Genomic DNA, 19242 nt, shown 5'->3' on the forward strand with positions numbered 1-19242 from the left:
TTAAACTGGATATTGTTGCCTATTTTTTTTTTGTTAGTTTAGTAATATTTTTTATTTTTTTTATGTTATTTTCTTCTTTATATAATTGAATATTTACTTGATTTGTTCTCTTAGCTTCATTGAAGGTTCGATTATATATCTTCTATAACTTCTTCAGTTGGTTCATATTTCAATTGCTGAACTCTGACAACTTGTTGTTTTCTCTTCTTGGCCAATGCCTTCGATGCTTTGATGTTGAACCCATCTTTCAGAATAGTTTGTACTTCTTCTAGTTCCAGGCCTGATAATTCTGGATAACAGAAATAACAGAAAACTACTGATAAGCATGAAAGTCCGGCGAAAAAGGCAAAGGTACCTGCTGGAGTAATGTTCTGTAACATAGTTAAAAACGTAGACGCAATAACTAGAGAACCAGCCCAGTTTGTAGCGGTCGCATACGAAGTCCCGACGCCTCTAACGTTTTGAGGAAACAATTCTGATTGTTGCCATGGAACAGTACCGATACCAAGGGCATAGAATGCAGCAAACACAATAATGAAGATAATAATTACAATACCCCAGGAGGAAAATCCTGAGGCAACAACTGCGCTAGTGCCATCGAAACTGATACCTAGGTAATGGAATGCAATGGCGCATACGACCAAAGCCATCGTCATGCCTGGCAGGCCGATTAGCAGAATGGTTCTACGGCCGATTTTATCGATGCAGAAAAAGGCAACCAAAGTGAAAATGAAGTTAGTACCGGAAACAATAATGGAAACTGCGGAGGAGTTTTTGAAACCGACCGTTTCAAAAATGGTACCGGAGAAATACATCAGCGAGTTCCAACCAGTAAATTGTTGGATTGCCTGCAGCCCACAACCAATGACGAGGGCTCTAAGGTTAGATGGTACTGTGTGCAACTCCTTGATAGTATTCCAAACTCTTTCTGGAACGTTTTTACCAGGAATGGAATGGTTCAATTTGACGAGCTCCTCCACTTTCCGATCAATGATTTCTTCCGAAGTATCGGTGTAACTTCTCCGTAAGACCTCAGAGGCTTTCTTCAAATCGCCCTTCATGACGTAGTATCTTGGGGTGTCTGGCAAAAAGCACAGGCATGTAAACTGCACGGCAGTAGGAACCAGAGACAACCCGACAAGTATTCTCCAACCGTTGTTGACGTAGTTCAAGCCAGCACCGCAACCATAAGCGACCAGTTGACCACCGGTTAACCACAAAGAGTTGATAACGGTCAGTCTCCCCCTGATCATCTTGGGAGCGATTTCACTGATGAAAAGCGGCGAGATCAAGGAGCCGATACCAACACCGAACCCCATGACAAGTCTACCAATGGCCATCTGCCAAAAAGTGTGTGCAGAGACTTGTACGACCGCCCCGATGACAAACATAAGATTAGAACCCATCAGACAGCGCTTTCTACCATATATGTCAGCCGCAGTACCGGCAAAAATACTCGTTATTAGAGCCCCCAAAGATGTTGCCGCGGTGATAATTTCTTTCTCACCATAAGTCAGCACCTTGTTGTCCAAATCGGTGCCGATCGAGATAAGAGCACTGGATATATAACCTGTGTCGTAACCGAACAGAAATCCGGATATGGACGCGACAAATGTCAGTATGATAATAAAGGGTGAAATGGACTGGTTGAACGTAATCATGACTGAGGTATCGTCCTCGTCATTCACAGGCTTGATCTGGATCCGGTCTTCCTCGTCGCTAGCGGGCGCTCTTTGTATTTCATGCGTCTCGGACGTCAGTTTAACTGACTTCATAGGCGATTCGTGGTCGTTGCTGAGCACCACACTGTCGCCATCACTGTCATTCGACGGCGATGCCTTGGACGTGATATACGGTATATGGATTCCCATTGTAGCAGCAATTGCAGACAAAGAAAATACGAAGTATGAGTAACACGAGGGCAGCGAGCTCTTAGTAAAGTAGCGGATGTAAGTGCTCTATTGGAACAAAAAATTAAACACCAAGAAAGAGCCCCCACAATCAATAAAACCTTTAGTTAAGGGTCTTTCTGGACCACACTTACGCTCTTATTTGTACCTTTTCCATCCGCCACAGTGCGTTGAGCTTGTCGAGCATTTTTCACATGCCAGAAGAAAGCCGCATTTCGCGCAGCGGGTGGGGGGGAAGTTATTCCCGGCACATGTGAAAATTGAAAAAAAAAAACCGGAGACGACTGGGTGGGTAATCTAATTATACGCGGTTATTACGTTACATATAGAGCAGAGGAGCTTCACAGCTCGTCGTGGGAGATAATTCTATCCATGGCTTCATCGACAGCTCGTTGGATGTTGCTGACAACTGGTTCAGACGCTGATGGTTCCACAAGCGTGGACGTGGAAGACGTAGTGGCAAGAAATGGCGCGTTCAGTACGAGACTGGGGACCTGCGGTGACGAAGAGGAGGCCGTGTAGCCCTTCACTAGGCCTAAGGTCATCAGTATACCCTTGAAAAACTTGAACAGCAGCCATAGGCCGACTTTCACGGGCAGCTTGAAAATACGACGCCAGAGAACCCAGGAGACGCAGCACACGAGAAAGCCGAGTGACAGGTATACGTCTCGCTTCTCCTGGTGGGAGGCATTTTCCAAGACTTTGACCAAGTCTGCCGTTTTCTTGAAAACGGTTTCAAACTGGGTGTACTTGTCGTCGACTTGCATCAGTGAGTGCGTTTGGGCTCTCAGCTCGTCCAGGTTTAGGTCGCTTTGTAAAATACCCGACTGTAGAATTTGATTGCCTCTCACGAGGTTGTTGGTCAGTAATTTTGTCTTGCTCAAGAGTTTATCCTTCGTGCTTGCATTTTCCATTGACATGGACGCTGGAGTTGTCAACGACGACGCTTCGCGGTCGCTCCCCTGATGCATCTTCTCGTAATCCACAGCATGTGACCTTATGGCCTGGTCCCTTTCCTCGTCATTCCAGGCAAGGTCGCGTCTATGGTGTTGTCGTAGGATCTCTTTGACCTTAAGGCGGTAGCAGTAAAACCAATCRATGAATTGTAATACAGAATCGAGCTCTTCCATCAACTGGGCATACAATTCCGCAACCATCTGTTTGTCTAGCTTCACAATGTTCAATTTATCGCATTGGTCGTATCTGGAACTTTTCTCCCACTGAAGTTTCAATCCTGGATATGTGTACGTCATCTCAACAATACTGCATCTCAGTATCGACTCGAAATCAAGTAGTTTGCTCGCTATTGTGCCCAGCAAAGCGCCAAACTCAACTTCTTCTTCTTCTTCTTCACCGTCATTGCCGTCATCAAGCGCAATACCGCCCTTGTAATATAGTTTACCTTCTCCGAATGCCTTTTTGCGGGAGATCGTGCTCAACTTTTGCAAATGGTCAAGTAGCGCATTCTGTAAAACCGCTAAGTTTTCTAGAAATGTCATAGGAAAGACTACTTATAACTCCGTTGCTTTGGTTTTTTCAGCCCACGCAATACACCTATTTACTCAGCATCTCTACACTGCTTATTTCTGTTGGCGTTTTAGTTTTCTTTAACTACGTATGTTTTCCTTTAGCGGGCGTTTTCTTTACCCGGACACATCTTCACTACGGGCATTGATAAAGGTTGAACGATACCTGGTGAAGGAGCGTGCTTGGCCTAACTTCGAACTGAACTGGGTTATCTTTGGAGTTCAAGGTTCAGTATATTTTGACATAGTTGCCAGTCGAGGTCTTTTCGGCCCTGTTTTTTTAAGCATGTACATAATTTTTAGAATTGTCGTGCACGGCGCTAGCAACATTAAATGCGTTGATCAGCTCTTCTTTCTTTAGTTTTTATACGTAGACATTCTAGACGCAAAACCAACCTGTTAAAAGTATTATTTTAATAACGCATTATGCATGGCTAGCATCCAGTTTTGCTTTACGTTTTTTTAAGGAAAAAATTACTGCTCTTGTACTGCAAATTGTTAGCATCTTATGATAAGCCGGGATGTTCACATGTATTGTATTAGACATAAGCAAAAAACGTTCCCCTGAAAACATGGTTGTCGGGATGTTCATTGAGCAATATTTGAACGTTTTATTCCCGGGCTTGCATTTTCATTTTTACTTTTAGGTGCATAACCTTCTCATTCATTTTTTATATTTTATTTAAAATTGCTGCATAAAATTCAAGAGTAAAACTAAAATGGGTTCTAACAGGTAGACTGCAACAACCGGGGGAGACCCTCCTTCTGATAGTACACGTGTAAGTGCAAAGGTTCTCTTTTCTGCCTCTTTGTCTCTATAGCGAGTCAGTTGTCTTTTCGCCTTGGAATTCCGAGGGTCCCATCGATTTTTTGAGGGAAATCAATACACACAACGAATCAAGAACATATAATCGAATGACCCGCATAGTCTCCAAACGATTGAAGCCATGAAAGAAGGAGTCTCCGATGAATTTTCCTCAGATGATGATGATGACGACATTCTCTTAGAATTAGGCACAAGACCTCCAAGATTCACCCAAGTGCCGTCGTCATCAATAGCACTACAAACGCAACTACCTGTCATTGGGGAAACACCAACAACCACATCGAATAAAAAGAGCGATAATGATCATGTGTTGGTAAATCAACTAAATAAAGCTCAAGGTGAAGCAAGCATGCTTCGTGATAAAATCAACTTTTTAAAGAATGAAAGAGAAAAAGAGAAAAACACTCAAGTTATCAAAGTCAATGAATTGCAAGCTAAGCATCTACAAGAGTTGGCCAAACTAAAACAAGAATTACAGAAATTAGAAGATGAGAAAAAGTTTTTACAAATGGAAGCAAGAGGGAAACCTAAAAAGGACTCCTCAGCCTTAAACGCACCACCAACGACATCGTCTGCACCTACAAACACTATGACACCAGATTCATCATCAGTTACAATAGAAGCAAAGAATCAATCCCCACAGTTAAAAAGACGTAAAATTAACGACATTTTACAAAAAAAATGCATAGTTCCCCTAAACCCCAACAGGATCATCCCCGATGAAACAAGTTTATTTCTAGAATCACTATTGATTCATCAAATAATAGGTACAAACTTGGGAACAATAGAAATACTCAACAGATTAAAACTTGAACAGATTGATCAATTTGAATTTAAAAATTTTGTCATCTCTAAGGGCGCACCTATAGGGAAATCAATAGTCTCTTTGCTTTTACGATGTAAAAAGACTTTGACACTGGACAGATTTATAGATACTTTACTAGAAGACATAGCCGTGCTGATCAAGGAAATATCATTTCATCCGAGTGAGTCAAAATTGGCTGTCCCATTTTTAGTTGCGCTGATGCACCAAATTATCCAATTCCGTCCGAGTGCTACACATAATTTGGCGTTAAAGGATTTGTTCCTTTTTATATGCGATCTAATAAAGATCTATCAACATGTATTGAAAACACCATTTCACGAATCGAACATGAATTTGAATGTAGAGCCTCAAATCTTCCAGTATGAGCTAATAGACTTTTTGATTATTTCATATTCCTTTGATCTGTTAGAGACTACTATAAGAGTGTTACAATCACACCCTAAACAAACCTATATGGAATTTTTCGATGAAAACGTACTAAATTCATTCGAGTTTGTCTACAAATTAGCATTAACCATTTCATACAAGCCAATGATAAATGTGATATTTAATACAGTGGAAGTACTTAATATTATTTCAAATATCATTTTAAACATGGAAAATCCTTCAAACCTGAAATCTTTAGTGAGCAGCGTTTGGTGGAGAGATTGTATTACAAAATTATATTCCCTCTTGGAAAGAGAAATTAAGAGCGGCGATGTGTATAATGAAAACGCCGATACTACTGTTCTCCATATGTCTAAATTTCATGACTTCTTTGGATTGGTTAGAAATATTGGTGGTAATGAATTGGGGGGGCTAATATCAAATCTGATCTATGACGACCGGTTGCAAAGTATACCGAGAGTAATTTCTAAAGAAGACATAGTGTCTGATAAAGACAACCTGACTGCGCCCCTAATAAAATATAAGTTAGAAAAATGGCTTCTGAAATTAAAGGACGAAGTGTTGAATATTTTTGAGAATCTATTAATGATATATGGAGACGATACAAGCATAATAAATGGAGAAATGCTCATCTGTTCATCTGAGTTTTTATCGAGGGAACAAGCACTAATGGTAGAAAGGTATGTAGGACAAGACTCGCCCAATTTGGATCTTCGGTGCCACCTTATTGAACATGCATTGACAATAATTTATACGCTATGGAAAGACCATTTTGAACAACTACGTGAAGAACAAATTAAGCAAGTAGAAAGTCAACTAGTCATGTCATTATGGAGATTTCTCGTATGCCAAACGGAAAATGTGACAACAAACGAAAGAGAGATGAAAGATCATCGACATCTTGTAGACAGTTTGCATGATCTAAATATAAAAGACCAAGTCTCTTATTATGAAGATGCTTTTGAAGAACTTCCAGGATATATCGAAGAAGAGTTGATGACGGAGTTAAATAAGAGGACTGCAAGAATAATGCAAGTGAAATACGATGAAAAATTTCAAGAAATGGCAAGAAGTATTCTAGAATCAAAATCATTCGACTTAACTACACTAGAAGAAGCCGATTCATTGTATATTTCAATGGGATTGTGAGATCATGATAAAAGCGAAAATGAGAATGTCAATAATTTATGGAAACCTTATAATGCTTAATATTAACTATATATAATTTATATTATTTTTCGTTTTAGGAAAGAACAAAAATTTATAGAAAATATTGAATTTAAGCGGAAGACTTGGCAGAACCAGTTTGGAAACCGTTCTTGAATCTTCTAGAGACATGCTTCAAATATCTCATTCTACCGGTACCAGTAGTGTGTCTTCTCTTAGCCTTAGCAGCCCAGTTGTGAGATCTAGTCTTAGCAGCTGGGTAACCACAAGAGGAACAGGTCTTCTTTTGAACATGGAAAGAACGACGACCACATCTGTTACACAAAACGTGAGTCTTGTTATGACGCTTACCGAATGAAGGAGTACCCTCTATTTAAAAAGCAAAAACATAAAAGTTATTTCTCGTTAGTAAAATTGGAATTTCATAGTTTCTTATCTAGATTCAACAATCAATTGTATCGCGAATGGTCTGAGGTATGCGCAGAGCTTTTTAAAATGATATACACAAACTTGCCGTACCATGTTTTGCTCAACGGACAGTATTTTCGGCTGCTCTCTTTATTTTCTTTTATTTTTTTCTAATTAGTTTCTTTTCGTTTAGTTCTTAGAGTGGCATAGGTAGGACTCTATTAGGCTTCCTTAGACGTAGCTGTAAAAGGTACTTGGCGTAATCTTCTAGTCTCTATTCTCGTCGATGTATGTAAAGGGAAAATTTTCTTTATTTGATCGTTCTTTTCCTGCATTCTTCAAAATTGGACCAGTTGTAATTGAAAGTTGCCTCTGTTAGTTAATCATTCCTGTACATACTACCCATCTTTACTTATATATTCGTTTACCTCTTTGTATACTATCCGAATAAAATAATACTCTACCATCACCGTTTTCTATAATTACCTATGGGCACTATTCCAGCCTTGTTCCCAACCTCATCTTCCTTGGAAATCTCCATAAAGTTTTTCAAAAATAATAATTGTGGTGTACGGAGTAACTAAAAAAAAGAAGAAATTGACCAAGGTTAAAGAAATGTACGGAGTTTAATCTACAGATATGTACAGGTGTTTGTAAACAGGCAACAATAATAGAAACGCGATATTATTTTTATTTTTTTTCGCGTTTGTTTTCATTAAAAACATTTGGTAAATATAGAGATGCCACCTCGAGCAAATAAAAGTTTATTACTGCCTCACTCAGTGAAAGCTTAATTTCGCCTCCTTAATTTCACCGCCTTTATTGCTATTAGCAACGAAAAGCATATATAGACGTTGTTCTTTTTTGTTACTATTTTTACTCGGTACTTTTAATATATTATACCGTCAAATTCTTTTGGAAGTAGCGTGACAAAATTTGAAGAAGCTCGATCATGTCACATCTGTTCCCACCATCGTCGCCTGTTGCCGATAAGCCATTACAAAGCCCCCAAAAAGAGCTAAGTGTCTTTGGAAAATCTTCAGTATTAACTCTTGGAAGAAAACGGTTCAATCACCCAGACTCCGATGTAGAAGAGTACCCTACTCCAGATCCGTCTTCTAGTATTGGAAGATTGTCGTCGCCGGTGAAGAACCGAACTTCAAATATAGAGGAGTCCAAGTCTACTTGCACTTTGTTATCTCCTTCAAAAAAAATGAACCGTAGTGCAAAATTTATCAAGGTTGAGTTAGATCCCACAGATCCTTCTCGTTTGGCAATTGGTAGAAAGAAATCAGTTTGTAATGTCATTTTGCCATGCAGGAAAAATATATCTAGGCAACATGCGTTCATTTCATATGTCACTGGTAGAAACGAAATAAAATTGGAGTGCAACGGCACTAATGGGTTATCTGTCCTTTTCCCATGCTCCATGGACTTGCACTTGCTAAAACCCTTTCCAACAAGGAATTTTTACAAACTAATGATGGAAGTGCCTGCGAATTTACAGAATTCAAATGAAACACTTACAAAGTCTCTCCAGAAAAACAACGACGTCAGCAGTTTTGCCTTAGTGAAAGGTGAAGCTGTGTCGTTCCCGTATATCGAAGGAACTCTAATAAACTTTACTGGCGCTACAGTCTGTCTATGCTTGAAAGAAGTACAACATTATCTTGAAAATTGCAACAACGATTTTAACGAGGAAAATTCAACAGAAACGGAAGATGAACTGTGTTTATTATCAGCAAATAGTGACGATTTTCCTCGGCCAGCAAAGACTCCTTCGATGAAACTCATCCCCGTTGCGCATTCGCCTTGTACAGAATTGATCTCCAAACCGTCACTTTCCGAATCACCAGCCTTTATGAAGAGGTCCCCCATAACCCATAAAACAACACCACAGTCATCTTTCGTTATTCAACAGCCATGTACCCCAAAGAAGCTCAAGCGGAAACTAACTTCTATAAAAAACAATACTGTTCAGGAGACGCCGCTTCCTAAAGATAAGGTTACGGAACCACCAAATTCTCGTAGTAGCAATGGAAATACTAACGAAGGCGCAAATCACCGTCTTTCAGATAATTTTGCGGTCGAAACAAGATTCACCGAGCCACTTTCAAAAATTACTGACGAATCTCCTTCATGTAAACGTCAAAAGACATTAATAAATAATCATTCCGAAATTTTTCAATTGCTTGCGAAAAGAGGAATTCACAGGGACGACTTTGTTCATGTATTATGCAATCATCTTGCTTTTTCTAATCTCCAACAAACTCCGTTATCCGACTTACAGAACATCAATTCAATCACTTCACAGTTGAGCAGAAGTGAATTAAAAGAAGTACTGGATACTATTGGCTGTATTGGTATCATCATACGTGCAGGGAAAGATGCCTCTGGTAATGAGTTAGAAGATGAGTATTACTATGACATTGAAAATGATGATAACGATGAGAGAAAGATCTTGTATAATTCATTGAAAGGCAGTAGTCGATTAAGAACATGCAGGAAGAAGCATAAACAGTATTTTTGGAAAAAGCCAACGAAATGAATTTGTAAAGACGCTCAGTTCATATTTTTATATAGCCTAATGATATAGCCACATAGGGCGGCATGCAAGATTTGCGAAAATCATCAGGCAAGCCAGTAAAGTTTTCGAAAACATGAGTTTAAATTTTTTATATATTCCGTTGAAGGAAGTTAATACGTTGTCTACATACTATAGATTACTATGCCTAAATTTTTTTTTCGTAAAGGTTAAGAATGTTTAGAACTTTTTTTTAAGTGTATCATTTTCTAATAATTACATGACTCGAGTTGAGCGAATCAAACGATAAGGCGTCTCCTGAAAAGGTTTGCCCGGTGAAAAGAATGAGATGGAAAGAATTAATAAAAATCAAAAAGAACGTTTATCACAGAAGTAATTAAATGTCCAATTTCTTTGGCTTTTCCCAGGAATATTCTTGGTTGGTGAAATGACCATAAGAAGCAGTTGGCAAGTAAATTGGTCTAGCCAAATCCAATTCTTTCACTAAGACACCTGGTCTCAAGTCGAAATTCTTCTTAATGATAGCAATGATTTCATCATCAGATTTAGTAGCTGTACCATAGGTGTCCACATGCAAGGACAATGGTTCAGCGATACCGATAGCATAAGAAAATTGAACTTGAACTCTCTTACACAAACCAGCGGCAACTAAAGATTTAGCAACCCATCTAGCGGCATAAGCAGCAGAACGATCGACCTTGGAGTAATCCTTACCGGAGAAGGCACCACCACCGACGGACGAAGCACCACCGTAGGCATCGACAATGATCTTTCTACCAGTCAAACCAGCATCACCTTGAGGGCCACCGATAACGAATCTACCGGAGGGTTGGATGAAGTACTTCGTGTTTTCGTCTAACATGTCTTTAGGAATGACCTTTTCGACGATGTCTGTTTGTAGTTGAGTTCTCAAATCAGCGGTGGAAATTTCATCAGCATGTTGAGCAGAGATAACAACGGTATCTATTCTCTTTGGAACCCATCTACCATTGTCGTCTTCGTATTCAACTGTGACCTGGGTCTTTGTGTCTGGTCTCAACCATGGAATGGAACCGTCTCTTCTAGCGTCAGCCATAGCCATATTCAATTTGTGGGCCAATAGAATGGTCAATGGTAAACCTTCTGGAGTTTCATCAGTAGCGTAACCAAACATGATACCTTGGTCACCGGCACCTAAATCCTCCAAGTTCTGTTCATAATGTAAACCTTGAGCAATATCTGGAGATTGCTGTTCAATAGCAACCAAAACATTACAAGTCTTGTAATCGAAACCCTTGGCAGAATCATCGTAACCAATCTTCTTGATGGTGTCTCTGACAATTTGTTGGTAGTCCAACTTAGCCTTAGTGGTAATTTCACCAAAAACCATAATCATACCAGTCTTGGCAGCAGTTTCACAAGCGACCTTAGAGTATGGATCTTGTTCCAAACAAGCATCCAAGACAGCATCGGAGACTTGGTCACAAATCTTGTCTGGGTGACCTTCACCAACGGACTCAGAAGTAAATAAAAAGGTTTTGCTTTTAGACATGGTTGTATGTGTGTATATTATTTAGATATTTGATATAGTGGCAACTATGAAGTTTTTAGAATCGCTTTCTAACGAGAAATATTAAGCAGAGGTAAGATATTCCAAAAGACTTTACAAGAAACCCAGATCGTGCCTCCTTCTTATACGCCCCAAGACAACAGATGACTACCAGAAATTTAAGATTTGCTTGCATATGAATATTGATGTCGTTTACAAGAGTTATTCTAAAATTTCATCGGTAATTTGGCCTCGCTCACTTTTCTGGCGTGGACTCATCGGCGGAATTACGCCACAGTTTTAGGTCACGTGGTCAGCGACACAACAAGTTGCTTCAATAAGTACCAAATGAACCACATGTGAAGATGTTAAGATATTCATATGCTTTCGATCAGATAAGTAATGCATAATGTTTTGATTTTGGTTATATATAAAGAAATACGGTTTGCTTCTGCACTTTTCAGTTTTACATTAGGTAGTGGTAAAAAGGCATCTGGTCTTGGCCTTTTGACATTACTCAGTCAATGTTTGACCACCGGGCGTCTTTTCTTAGCTTGCGGCCTGTCTGATAGGCAACAATAAGTTCAACAAAGCGGCCAACAAAGACGTTTAAGCTACAAACTCACTGGTGAAGGAAGAATGTCTCTTTTCGCCGCACTGACGAATGTCCATTTCCAGCAACCATAAATTACTATAAATGCTAGTACAGCGCCAGACACAACATCGTACCAGTGATGTCTGTGGTCAACAACTCTTGAAACCATAACTACTAGCGCCAGTAGTGGGCACCAAATGTAACTTCTTGTGGTGCGGGTGGTAAACGCCTTTTGCCAAAGATACGTAAAGCCCATGGTAGATACTATAAAACTTGAATGTCCACTCGGCGTGCTTTTCAACCCTTCGTAGAGAACCCATTTGTTTGTTTGTTTGCAAATATCCAACCCAAAAACAGAAGAGTCTGAATCGCTTATTTTTTGAAGGTCAGGCATACATCTATCAACAAAATCGGGCCTCAGATTCCCTATAATCAATTTTAAGGCACCCGTTACGGCAGCATTGATGCTTATTATCAACATCAAGCACAATAGACTAGTGTGCATGAAGTGGAAATCCTTTGAGATGCCGTCTGGCCTCTCCCTGAGCCACGTTACTTTATTCTTTTTTAATTGATCCTTGTCGAACATACAGCTCCAAAAAACAACTAAATTACTAAGCCCGACACTCAAAATCAAGCAGCCCAATGGGCCCACTAGTTCGTTAGTCACATAGCGCTTTGAGATAGTGGGGTCATCAAGACTGAATTGGATATTTTGGCCTCTAGGAACCAAAGATATCTCTGAATAGAGGAATAATATCGTACAGAGGCCCGTTATCATATACTGAAAGTAGTACAGCCTGAAGTATTCCTTATGTTTCTCATCCATCCTGACCATTGTCGGTATTTTGTGACGGCTTTCCTTTTATGCAGACTTAGTAGTTATGACTCTTGAAAGCATTGAAGTTTCTTTTCAATAATGGCTTTTTTCTCGTTCCCTTAAAGTCTATACATTTACAAATTCACGTGGCAGCTCAAAGAGAAAAAAGAAGCTGGCTGACGCGTATAGCAATAGCTAAAATCGAGAGTTCGTATGAAAGAAAATTTGAACGAGTTTAAGAGTAACCACGGATATACCATGTTTGAACACATAAATTTATAAAGATTGACTTGTTCTATTATTTTTTAGTATTTTTATATAAAGCCTGGGAACAAAAAAGTTAGGAGCAGTTGCTAAAAGGTAAAACAGAGTAATGTAAAACAGAGGTAAAAAAGAATGAAGACTATAGTAAAAGGCTGCCAGCAATAAATCTTAAACTTAAAAGTGTAGATTAACGAATATGGACAAAAAAGGGGGGTGGGGGGGTTATTAGGTTCTAGCCTTTTAATTTCCAGATTTCCTTTAGTTAATAAAATTCATGATAGAAAAGACGTTTGAAATTCATTTTATCAAATAATAGCAATAGCATCGGATATTTGATCATATTCTGCTCCTGTACAACACCTATATTAGTCAAAAAGTAAAAATATAAGGTAATGTTAACATAATGACAATAACAAAGATTCATAACAAAGTAAATCGAAAGGAAAAGAGATAAACAACGAACAGAAACAACAAATAAAAAATAAAATCAATAAACAACAGTAAACAGAAATGGAAGAATAGTTGTCTTTTATGTCTAGAGAGTTTTTATGGTTACAACAGGGGGCGGACTAAAGGATCACCTAGTGAAACAATTCATGAACCAATTCTTTATAAACAGCAACTTGAAAATTATCGAGTTGGATTTCATTAAGCGGAGGCGCAAAGTTAATTCTATTATTTGACCTAATTTGAGAGAAGTCATTTACATTCATTAGATCTTCGGTATTATAATTTTTTACTATGTCTTGATACAACTTCAGTTCTTTTTGTTGATTATCGTAATACTTAGAATCGATCGATAAATTGTTTGGGATAGCACATAGCCAGATTCTTGTCTTATAATATTTGAATAGCTCCTTTATTAAGTCCCTGAAATCATTTCTTTCTTCACAAACATAGTAGAATGTTAATTTCTTTCTATCAAATTGAAATTCTGCATTTAGAATCTTAATATTCAATTTCGGCTTAGAGTAGTTTGCGGAATTTGGAAAACTGTTAGGAGCGCCATCATTTGTATTTTGAGATTTAGAATTATCATTCAAAGCTTGTAATTTTGTTTGAGCAATATGTAGAGCCTTTAATTCGTCTTCAAATTTATTGTGTAGATTAGTAGTTACTTCCCACGGAGTGGCAAACCGTAAGACTTGCTTAGAAGGAATAATCAATTCAGTTAATTCAACCACATCATACAATTTGGGGTTTAACTTTTTCTTTTGGCCCCTTTTTGAATCAATCAGCATTTGAATAAACTCTTCGTTACGATAGTGTTGAGATTCACTTGTAATTAGAGAGTCAAAGTGAATTTTCTTCTTGAGGAAGTTTATGAACAACGCCAAATTCAAATCCACACATGGCTCAACAACCAAAACTAAATCTCTCCCACGATCACCATCAATGATAACTAAATCACCTCTTTTCATTAGCAAATTGGTGGCTTGTGGAGTTGATAGTAACTCTAGTTTCCCATTCTTCAATGCAACCAACACTAATGGTGTATATGGTAGGAAAGAGCTATTATTATTTCTAGATGTCAAATCTGTTGTAAAAGACCCCTTTCTTCTGTTTTTACCGTTATTGGAAACAGTACCATTATTTGATTCTGGATCATTGATATAATTCAAGTTACAACCTCTTAAAACGTCCAAAAAGCCCAATATAGATTCATGAGTACTACCTTCTTCATCGATTGAGCTCATGTTTTTGTTGCCGTGACTTTCATTAGAATCGTGTAACTTTAACATTTTCTTCATATTATCCGTGAATTCAAAAACTGCAGAACCAGCAAAATAACCACTACCACAGTCACTATATAAATCGTGTAAAGTCTTGGAAGAGGTTAAATGTTTACCCTTAATCAAAACTAAGCCATTGTCCAATGAAACCTTTTCTTCGTTGGAGTTATCGTTTTCAAGATTATGCGAGTTCGTTGAAGAAGGGCCAGAACTGCTCCTTTGTAACTGAACAAGTTGAATATCGTCTATGCGTTCCCCATTTAGAGGGTTAGCTAAGTTCGACTTTCTTGATTGTTGTTGAAAGCTAGAGGGGGCTGGATTGAAGCCTGCCACAGGCTGCGTGTTCCGCCGGTATTGTTGGCTTGGAATCATGTTGTGATTGTTAGCGCCGTTGTTGCTGGTATTAGCATCATTATCGTAGGAATAAAGGGGTGGTACACCATTTCCAAAATCGGGCACACCTTTTGGATTCAAACGAGTAGAATTCAAGTTATCATAGCCAAATCTGTTATTAAAGGGATTAAAACCTTGAGGTTGCTGCTGCTGCGATGGTGGTGCTTGCTTTTGTTGAAGCCCAGGCATTTGATGATTTATTAGTGTATCCGATATATAGGATGATCTCCTAACGGTAGATTCTGGATGAGACGATTGCTGCCAGTTGAATTGTGATTGATGTTGGTTGTTAACATCGGATGGGTTACCGGCACTATGAGATGGGGCAGCAAAGTTGTTACCGTTGTTTGAAATAAAATTTAGGTTTCCTTTATTCAGTAAGCGCATGTAGTCTAAATCCCTTCCATTATCCAGTAATTCATTTCCATTTGGACGAAATGAATTTCCGTTAAATTGTGGAAACAGCTGTTGCTGAGCTTGATAGGTGCCCATTTGAGTAGGACCCATGTGATTATTATTGGATGAAACAGGTGGTGTTGACATTGGCTCTGAATTAGAAGAAGACATTTGAAAAGAAGTTAGTGTGCTGGAAGGCTGTTCTTGAATGAACCCGTTTGGGTGAGAGAACGGTGGCTGTTGTTGGTGTGGCTGTTGTTGATGTTGGTGTGGTTGCTGTTGCGGATAGGAAAACCTATTCATAAAATCAATATCGTCAAAAGTTCTTCTACTTTCCATACCATTTCCACTACTCTTTATTGAATTTCTTAAGGTGTTCAAACCAGCGAGCGGATCAACAGCACCATTGCTTGAGTTATCGGAATTACCATTCAGTTTACGGGGTAAGTCTGATAGCGATTTACCACTGTTGTTTTTGAACAGTAAGTCGTCATAGTAGTTTTTCAAATCCACATTGTCGGAAATGCTTGTTGTACTATTGATAGTTGGGAGGTCCATTATTCGTGACCAATTAGTATAAAACACTTTATTATATAATCCGCCTATTCTAATTTATTCTCTTGGATCGCCTGTTTTCGTTTATAGCTGTTTGTTTGTTCTTTTGAAAAAGGCTGCTCTTTCTATATTTCTGTTTAATAAACCAGAGAACGCTCGAACCTGTGCTTTCTCTATCTTCTGAGTGTCAATAATAAAGAAGACTGGAAAATTAACTCTCGATTATCCGTAAATCCTTCTCCTTATCCTTTATTATTTTTGTTTTGTTCCTTTAACTGAAACACGGGTCCGTAGTGGTATTCAAAACGATTAGGGGAAGGATTTGTCTCCAAAAAAATTGCTACGTCCAAATTCAATATAGCCTAAGGCAGCCAAAAATATTCATTTTCCCACTCGGACGCAGTGGTTGACCCAATGGAAAGCTAGCCGATACTTTTTCCATTCAGCTTTGCGGGTTTTCTTTTTGCGGCGTTGTGAACGGCTGTGGAAAGAAAGAACGAAAAAAAAAAGCAATGAGGGGACAATGGAAGGGTGTTCGGTTCAATTACATGAGCAGCCAGTAAAAGGCGCCATCAACTGCACACATAATTAGGATATAAACGGCAATTACCTTGGTCTTGTTTGGGTGATCTGGCATGTGTTGAACAACAGCAGAGGGGCTCGGTTCCTTGGTTGGGAATGACAATGGAAGTGTGGTTGCGAGTTTGGCACCATCACCCGTCAATTCTGGCACTTCAAAGACAATGCCGAGACCCTTCATCATATGCCAGTCTACGTGACAATGTAAAAGCCATTTACCTGGCAGTTCTGTCTTAATTCTTAACACCGCGTAAGAGTTTCCGGCGATGTTGATGCTATCTCTTACCATCGGTGCCTTTCCTGTTTGGGCCCAATGACGCAAGTCGTTCTGGTACTGGTCCCATGCCTTACCTTCTTGCACTTGTTTGTGAAGCGGCCCCTCACCCCCAGATCCGAGAGAAATTACTTGGAAATGATGACCATGCATATGCCATGGATGTCTCATATGGTCAATAGAATTGATTATCACGTCATATGTCTCGTTGATTTCGGGTAAGTTTACCGGCTCTTTAATATATTCATTAAAGGTTCGACCGTTTACTTTGTACATACCAGTTCCATACTTTTGTTTCGTCTCTTCGTCTTTGTAATATTCATAGTCAAAATCAAAAAACCCACTAGATTCAGACTCGAAACCCAACTTTTTACTCTCTTGTTCTGTTGGTTCCAAATCGCGATATAATTCTGTTTTGGTAAAACCGGGCAAATTCTTGATGGAAACGTCACCGGAGCTCTGTGACGGATCCAGATGAGCGCTATCCCTGTAAAACCACCACTGTTTGGTTACATAGCCCATCATCTTATTACAACCGTTAACCATACGAATGGGATTCAAGTCTTCCTTTAGTCTCACTAAAATTGTATATCTTTGTCCAACCGCCAAAGTCAACGTTTCTACAACAAACGGATTAATCAGAATACCGTCAGTTTCTAATATTATCAATTGGTGTTCATCAAGATGGAAAACTTGAGTACCGGACATTCCAGAGTTTATGATCCTCAATAACAAATACTTGGCATCTACCCCCAATTTGATGGCTTCATTGTTAGAAGATTTCCCATTTATTAGCGAGCCACTGAGTTTGGGATCCGTGCCTCCACTAAGCGACATAACTCTATTTTTTAAAATGTTCAGATTCCAATCCGTGTACCAATCACTCATAGTTATAATTTCTTCTTGCACTTCATGTTTTGCAAATTCTTTACGGTTTATCTGCCTGTTCATCTCGAGCATACCATTAGGTAATGGCCCAGCTTTATTTACAGAACTTACAGCCTTCACTACATGGCTATCATATTCGTCGCATTCAATTATCATCGCGCCCCTCAATCCATCGCCGTATTGCACCGATGAATGTGAATGGTACCAAAAAGTACCACAAGTTGATTTATCGATGGTAAAGTTATACCAGTAACTCTCCCCGTAGCCAATGGTAGGCTGTGTTAAGTCAGGAATCCCATCATATTCGTTCCGCAGGGGTACAACCCCGTGGAAATGTAAAGCGGTAGAACAGTAATGTCTCCAGATAGCATCCTCTTGGCCAGCTTCTTGTTCTGAACATATCCAATTGACCAGTTTCAGATTAAGCGTATCTCCAGCTTTAACCCGAATTTCCGGTCCAAATGTACCATTGTGGCCGTTTATAGAGATGATTCTTCTTTTATCAGGTGTATACTTGCTAGCCACGTTAAATTCTATAACATGTGTTCTACCTCCTTCAGTGGCCTTTATAAATCTTGCCAGTGCCAATACTAATATCAATAATCGAAACATATTTGGATGATTGTTCTTCATTCCAAGCAGGTTCTTTGAAAGCTTTTTATGTTATTCACTAACTTGCTTTAACCGCCCAAGACATGCCATTTTCAAATTTAATATGGGTACATTATTGTAGAACTGCATCATTTGACAGACCCCGAAAAAAGAATGTAGGGAACAAGAAACGGCATCAGTAAAAAATAATGGTTGCTAAGAGATTCGAACTCTTGCATCTTACGATACCTGAGTATTCCCACAGTTAACTGCGGTCAAGATGTTTTTCTTGAATCAGGCGCCTTAGACCGCTCGGCCAAACAACCACTTATTAGTTGAAGTAGATTATTTTGAATGGGTAATGCTGGAATGTTTTCATTAAACAATCCCAAGGAAGTAATTATCTACTTGTAAAATTTGATGGCAATGTTGGAGTGTTGGAACCGTTGGAACAAGATTCAACTATTGTCCATCTATTACTAATATATACGGTGTTAAAAGATGACATAAACTACAAGACCAGTAAGTTAAGATTCAAAGTGTCRTCGAAATTAATGGAAGCTGAAGCGCAAGGATTGATATTGTAATAGGATCAATGAATGACAACATATAAAAAGAGGAACAGAATCATTTATAATATTATGCAGAATTATTGATTCCTTTCTGTGGATTCCTAAATCCATACGGAGAATCTCTAGTATAATCTATATACGTAATATTATAACATTAAGAAATAATGGAATCCCAAAGATCATCATACAATTTGAATGGTTATTAGAATGGTTCTAATATATAGGTACTCGCGAACGCATCCCCTCAGCAGCCCCAGGTAGTCTGAACATCACCAGCAATTAAAAAATCATAAAGAAACACTAAATATTAACTGAATAAAAGTTCAATAACCCCGTAGTCCTAACAACAAAGAAAGAACTTGTGAATGGGAACGGCACATATTTAACGGAGAGCATATCTAAGAAATAAGTGCCATTATTGCGACATTTTTTACAGTATACTTAGTAGCAAGAAATAGC

The 19242-nt window shown here is 38.8% G+C and overlaps 9 protein-coding genes and 1 non-coding gene across 10 annotated transcripts; 2 read left to right on the top strand and 8 right to left on the bottom strand.

Moving 5' to 3' along the window:
- Positions 1-131: 131 nt before the first annotated feature.
- Positions 132-1871, bottom strand: ITR1 (myo-inositol transporter ITR1; the record flags this gene model as incomplete). The annotated part of the gene is made up of 1 exon (XM_018363888.1): positions 132-1871. The coding sequence occupies one exon, from the start codon at positions 1869-1871 to the stop codon at positions 132-134; it is 1740 nt and encodes a 579-aa protein (XP_018224017.1).
- A 380-nt stretch (positions 1872-2251) lies between these two features.
- Positions 2252-3409, bottom strand: SEC20 (Sec20p; the record flags this gene model as incomplete). The annotated part of the gene is made up of 1 exon (XM_018363889.1): positions 2252-3409. One exon carries the CDS (start codon positions 3407-3409, stop codon positions 2252-2254), a length of 1158 nt encoding a protein of 385 aa, XP_018224018.1.
- Positions 3410-4383: 974 nt separating this feature from the next.
- On the top strand, positions 4384-6624 carry LCD1 (Lcd1p; the record flags this gene model as incomplete). Its single annotated transcript, XM_018363890.1, has 1 exon — positions 4384-6624. One exon carries the CDS (start codon positions 4384-4386, stop codon positions 6622-6624), a length of 2241 nt encoding a protein of 746 aa, XP_018224019.1.
- A 130-nt stretch (positions 6625-6754) lies between these two features.
- Positions 6755-6829, bottom strand: RPL37B (60S ribosomal protein eL37 RPL37B; the record flags this gene model as incomplete). The annotated part of the gene is made up of 1 exon (XM_018363891.1): positions 6755-6829. The coding sequence occupies one exon, from the start codon at positions 6827-6829 to the stop codon at positions 6755-6757; it is 75 nt and encodes a 24-aa protein (XP_018224020.1).
- A 1173-nt stretch (positions 6830-8002) lies between these two features.
- Positions 8003-9598, top strand: PLM2 (Plm2p; the record flags this gene model as incomplete). The annotated part of the gene is made up of 1 exon (XM_018363892.1): positions 8003-9598. One exon carries the CDS (start codon positions 8003-8005, stop codon positions 9596-9598), a length of 1596 nt encoding a protein of 531 aa, XP_018224021.1.
- Positions 9599-9971: 373 nt separating this feature from the next.
- On the bottom strand, positions 9972-11126 carry SAM2 (methionine adenosyltransferase SAM2; the record flags this gene model as incomplete). Its single annotated transcript, XM_018363893.1, has 1 exon — positions 9972-11126. The coding sequence occupies one exon, from the start codon at positions 11124-11126 to the stop codon at positions 9972-9974; it is 1155 nt and encodes a 384-aa protein (XP_018224022.1).
- A 611-nt stretch (positions 11127-11737) lies between these two features.
- On the bottom strand, positions 11738-12556 carry LPP1 (phosphatidate phosphatase LPP1; the record flags this gene model as incomplete). The annotated part of the gene is made up of 1 exon (XM_018363894.1): positions 11738-12556. The coding sequence occupies one exon, from the start codon at positions 12554-12556 to the stop codon at positions 11738-11740; it is 819 nt and encodes a 272-aa protein (XP_018224023.1).
- An 827-nt stretch (positions 12557-13383) lies between these two features.
- PSP1 (Psp1p) lies at positions 13384-15882 on the bottom strand (the record flags this gene model as incomplete). Its single annotated transcript, XM_018363895.1, has 1 exon — positions 13384-15882. The coding sequence occupies one exon, from the start codon at positions 15880-15882 to the stop codon at positions 13384-13386; it is 2499 nt and encodes an 832-aa protein (XP_018224024.1).
- A 541-nt stretch (positions 15883-16423) lies between these two features.
- Positions 16424-18253, bottom strand: GMC1 (putative oxidoreductase; the record flags this gene model as incomplete). Its single annotated transcript, XM_018363896.1, has 1 exon — positions 16424-18253. The coding sequence occupies one exon, from the start codon at positions 18251-18253 to the stop codon at positions 16424-16426; it is 1830 nt and encodes a 609-aa protein (XP_018224025.1).
- Positions 18254-18421: 168 nt separating this feature from the next.
- On the bottom strand, positions 18422-18537 carry DI49_0669. The gene is made up of 2 exons: positions 18499-18537; positions 18422-18466 (listed from the first exon to the last, which is right to left on the bottom strand). It is a non-coding gene; the product is annotated as a tRNA-Leu (tRNA).
- Positions 18538-19242: the final 705 nt, after the last annotated feature.

The sequence above is a fragment of the Saccharomyces eubayanus genome, chromosome II, assembly GCF_001298625.1.
Source record: "Saccharomyces eubayanus strain FM1318 chromosome II, whole genome shotgun sequence".
Lineage (NCBI taxonomy): Eukaryota > Fungi > Ascomycota > Saccharomycetes > Saccharomycetales > Saccharomycetaceae > Saccharomyces > Saccharomyces eubayanus.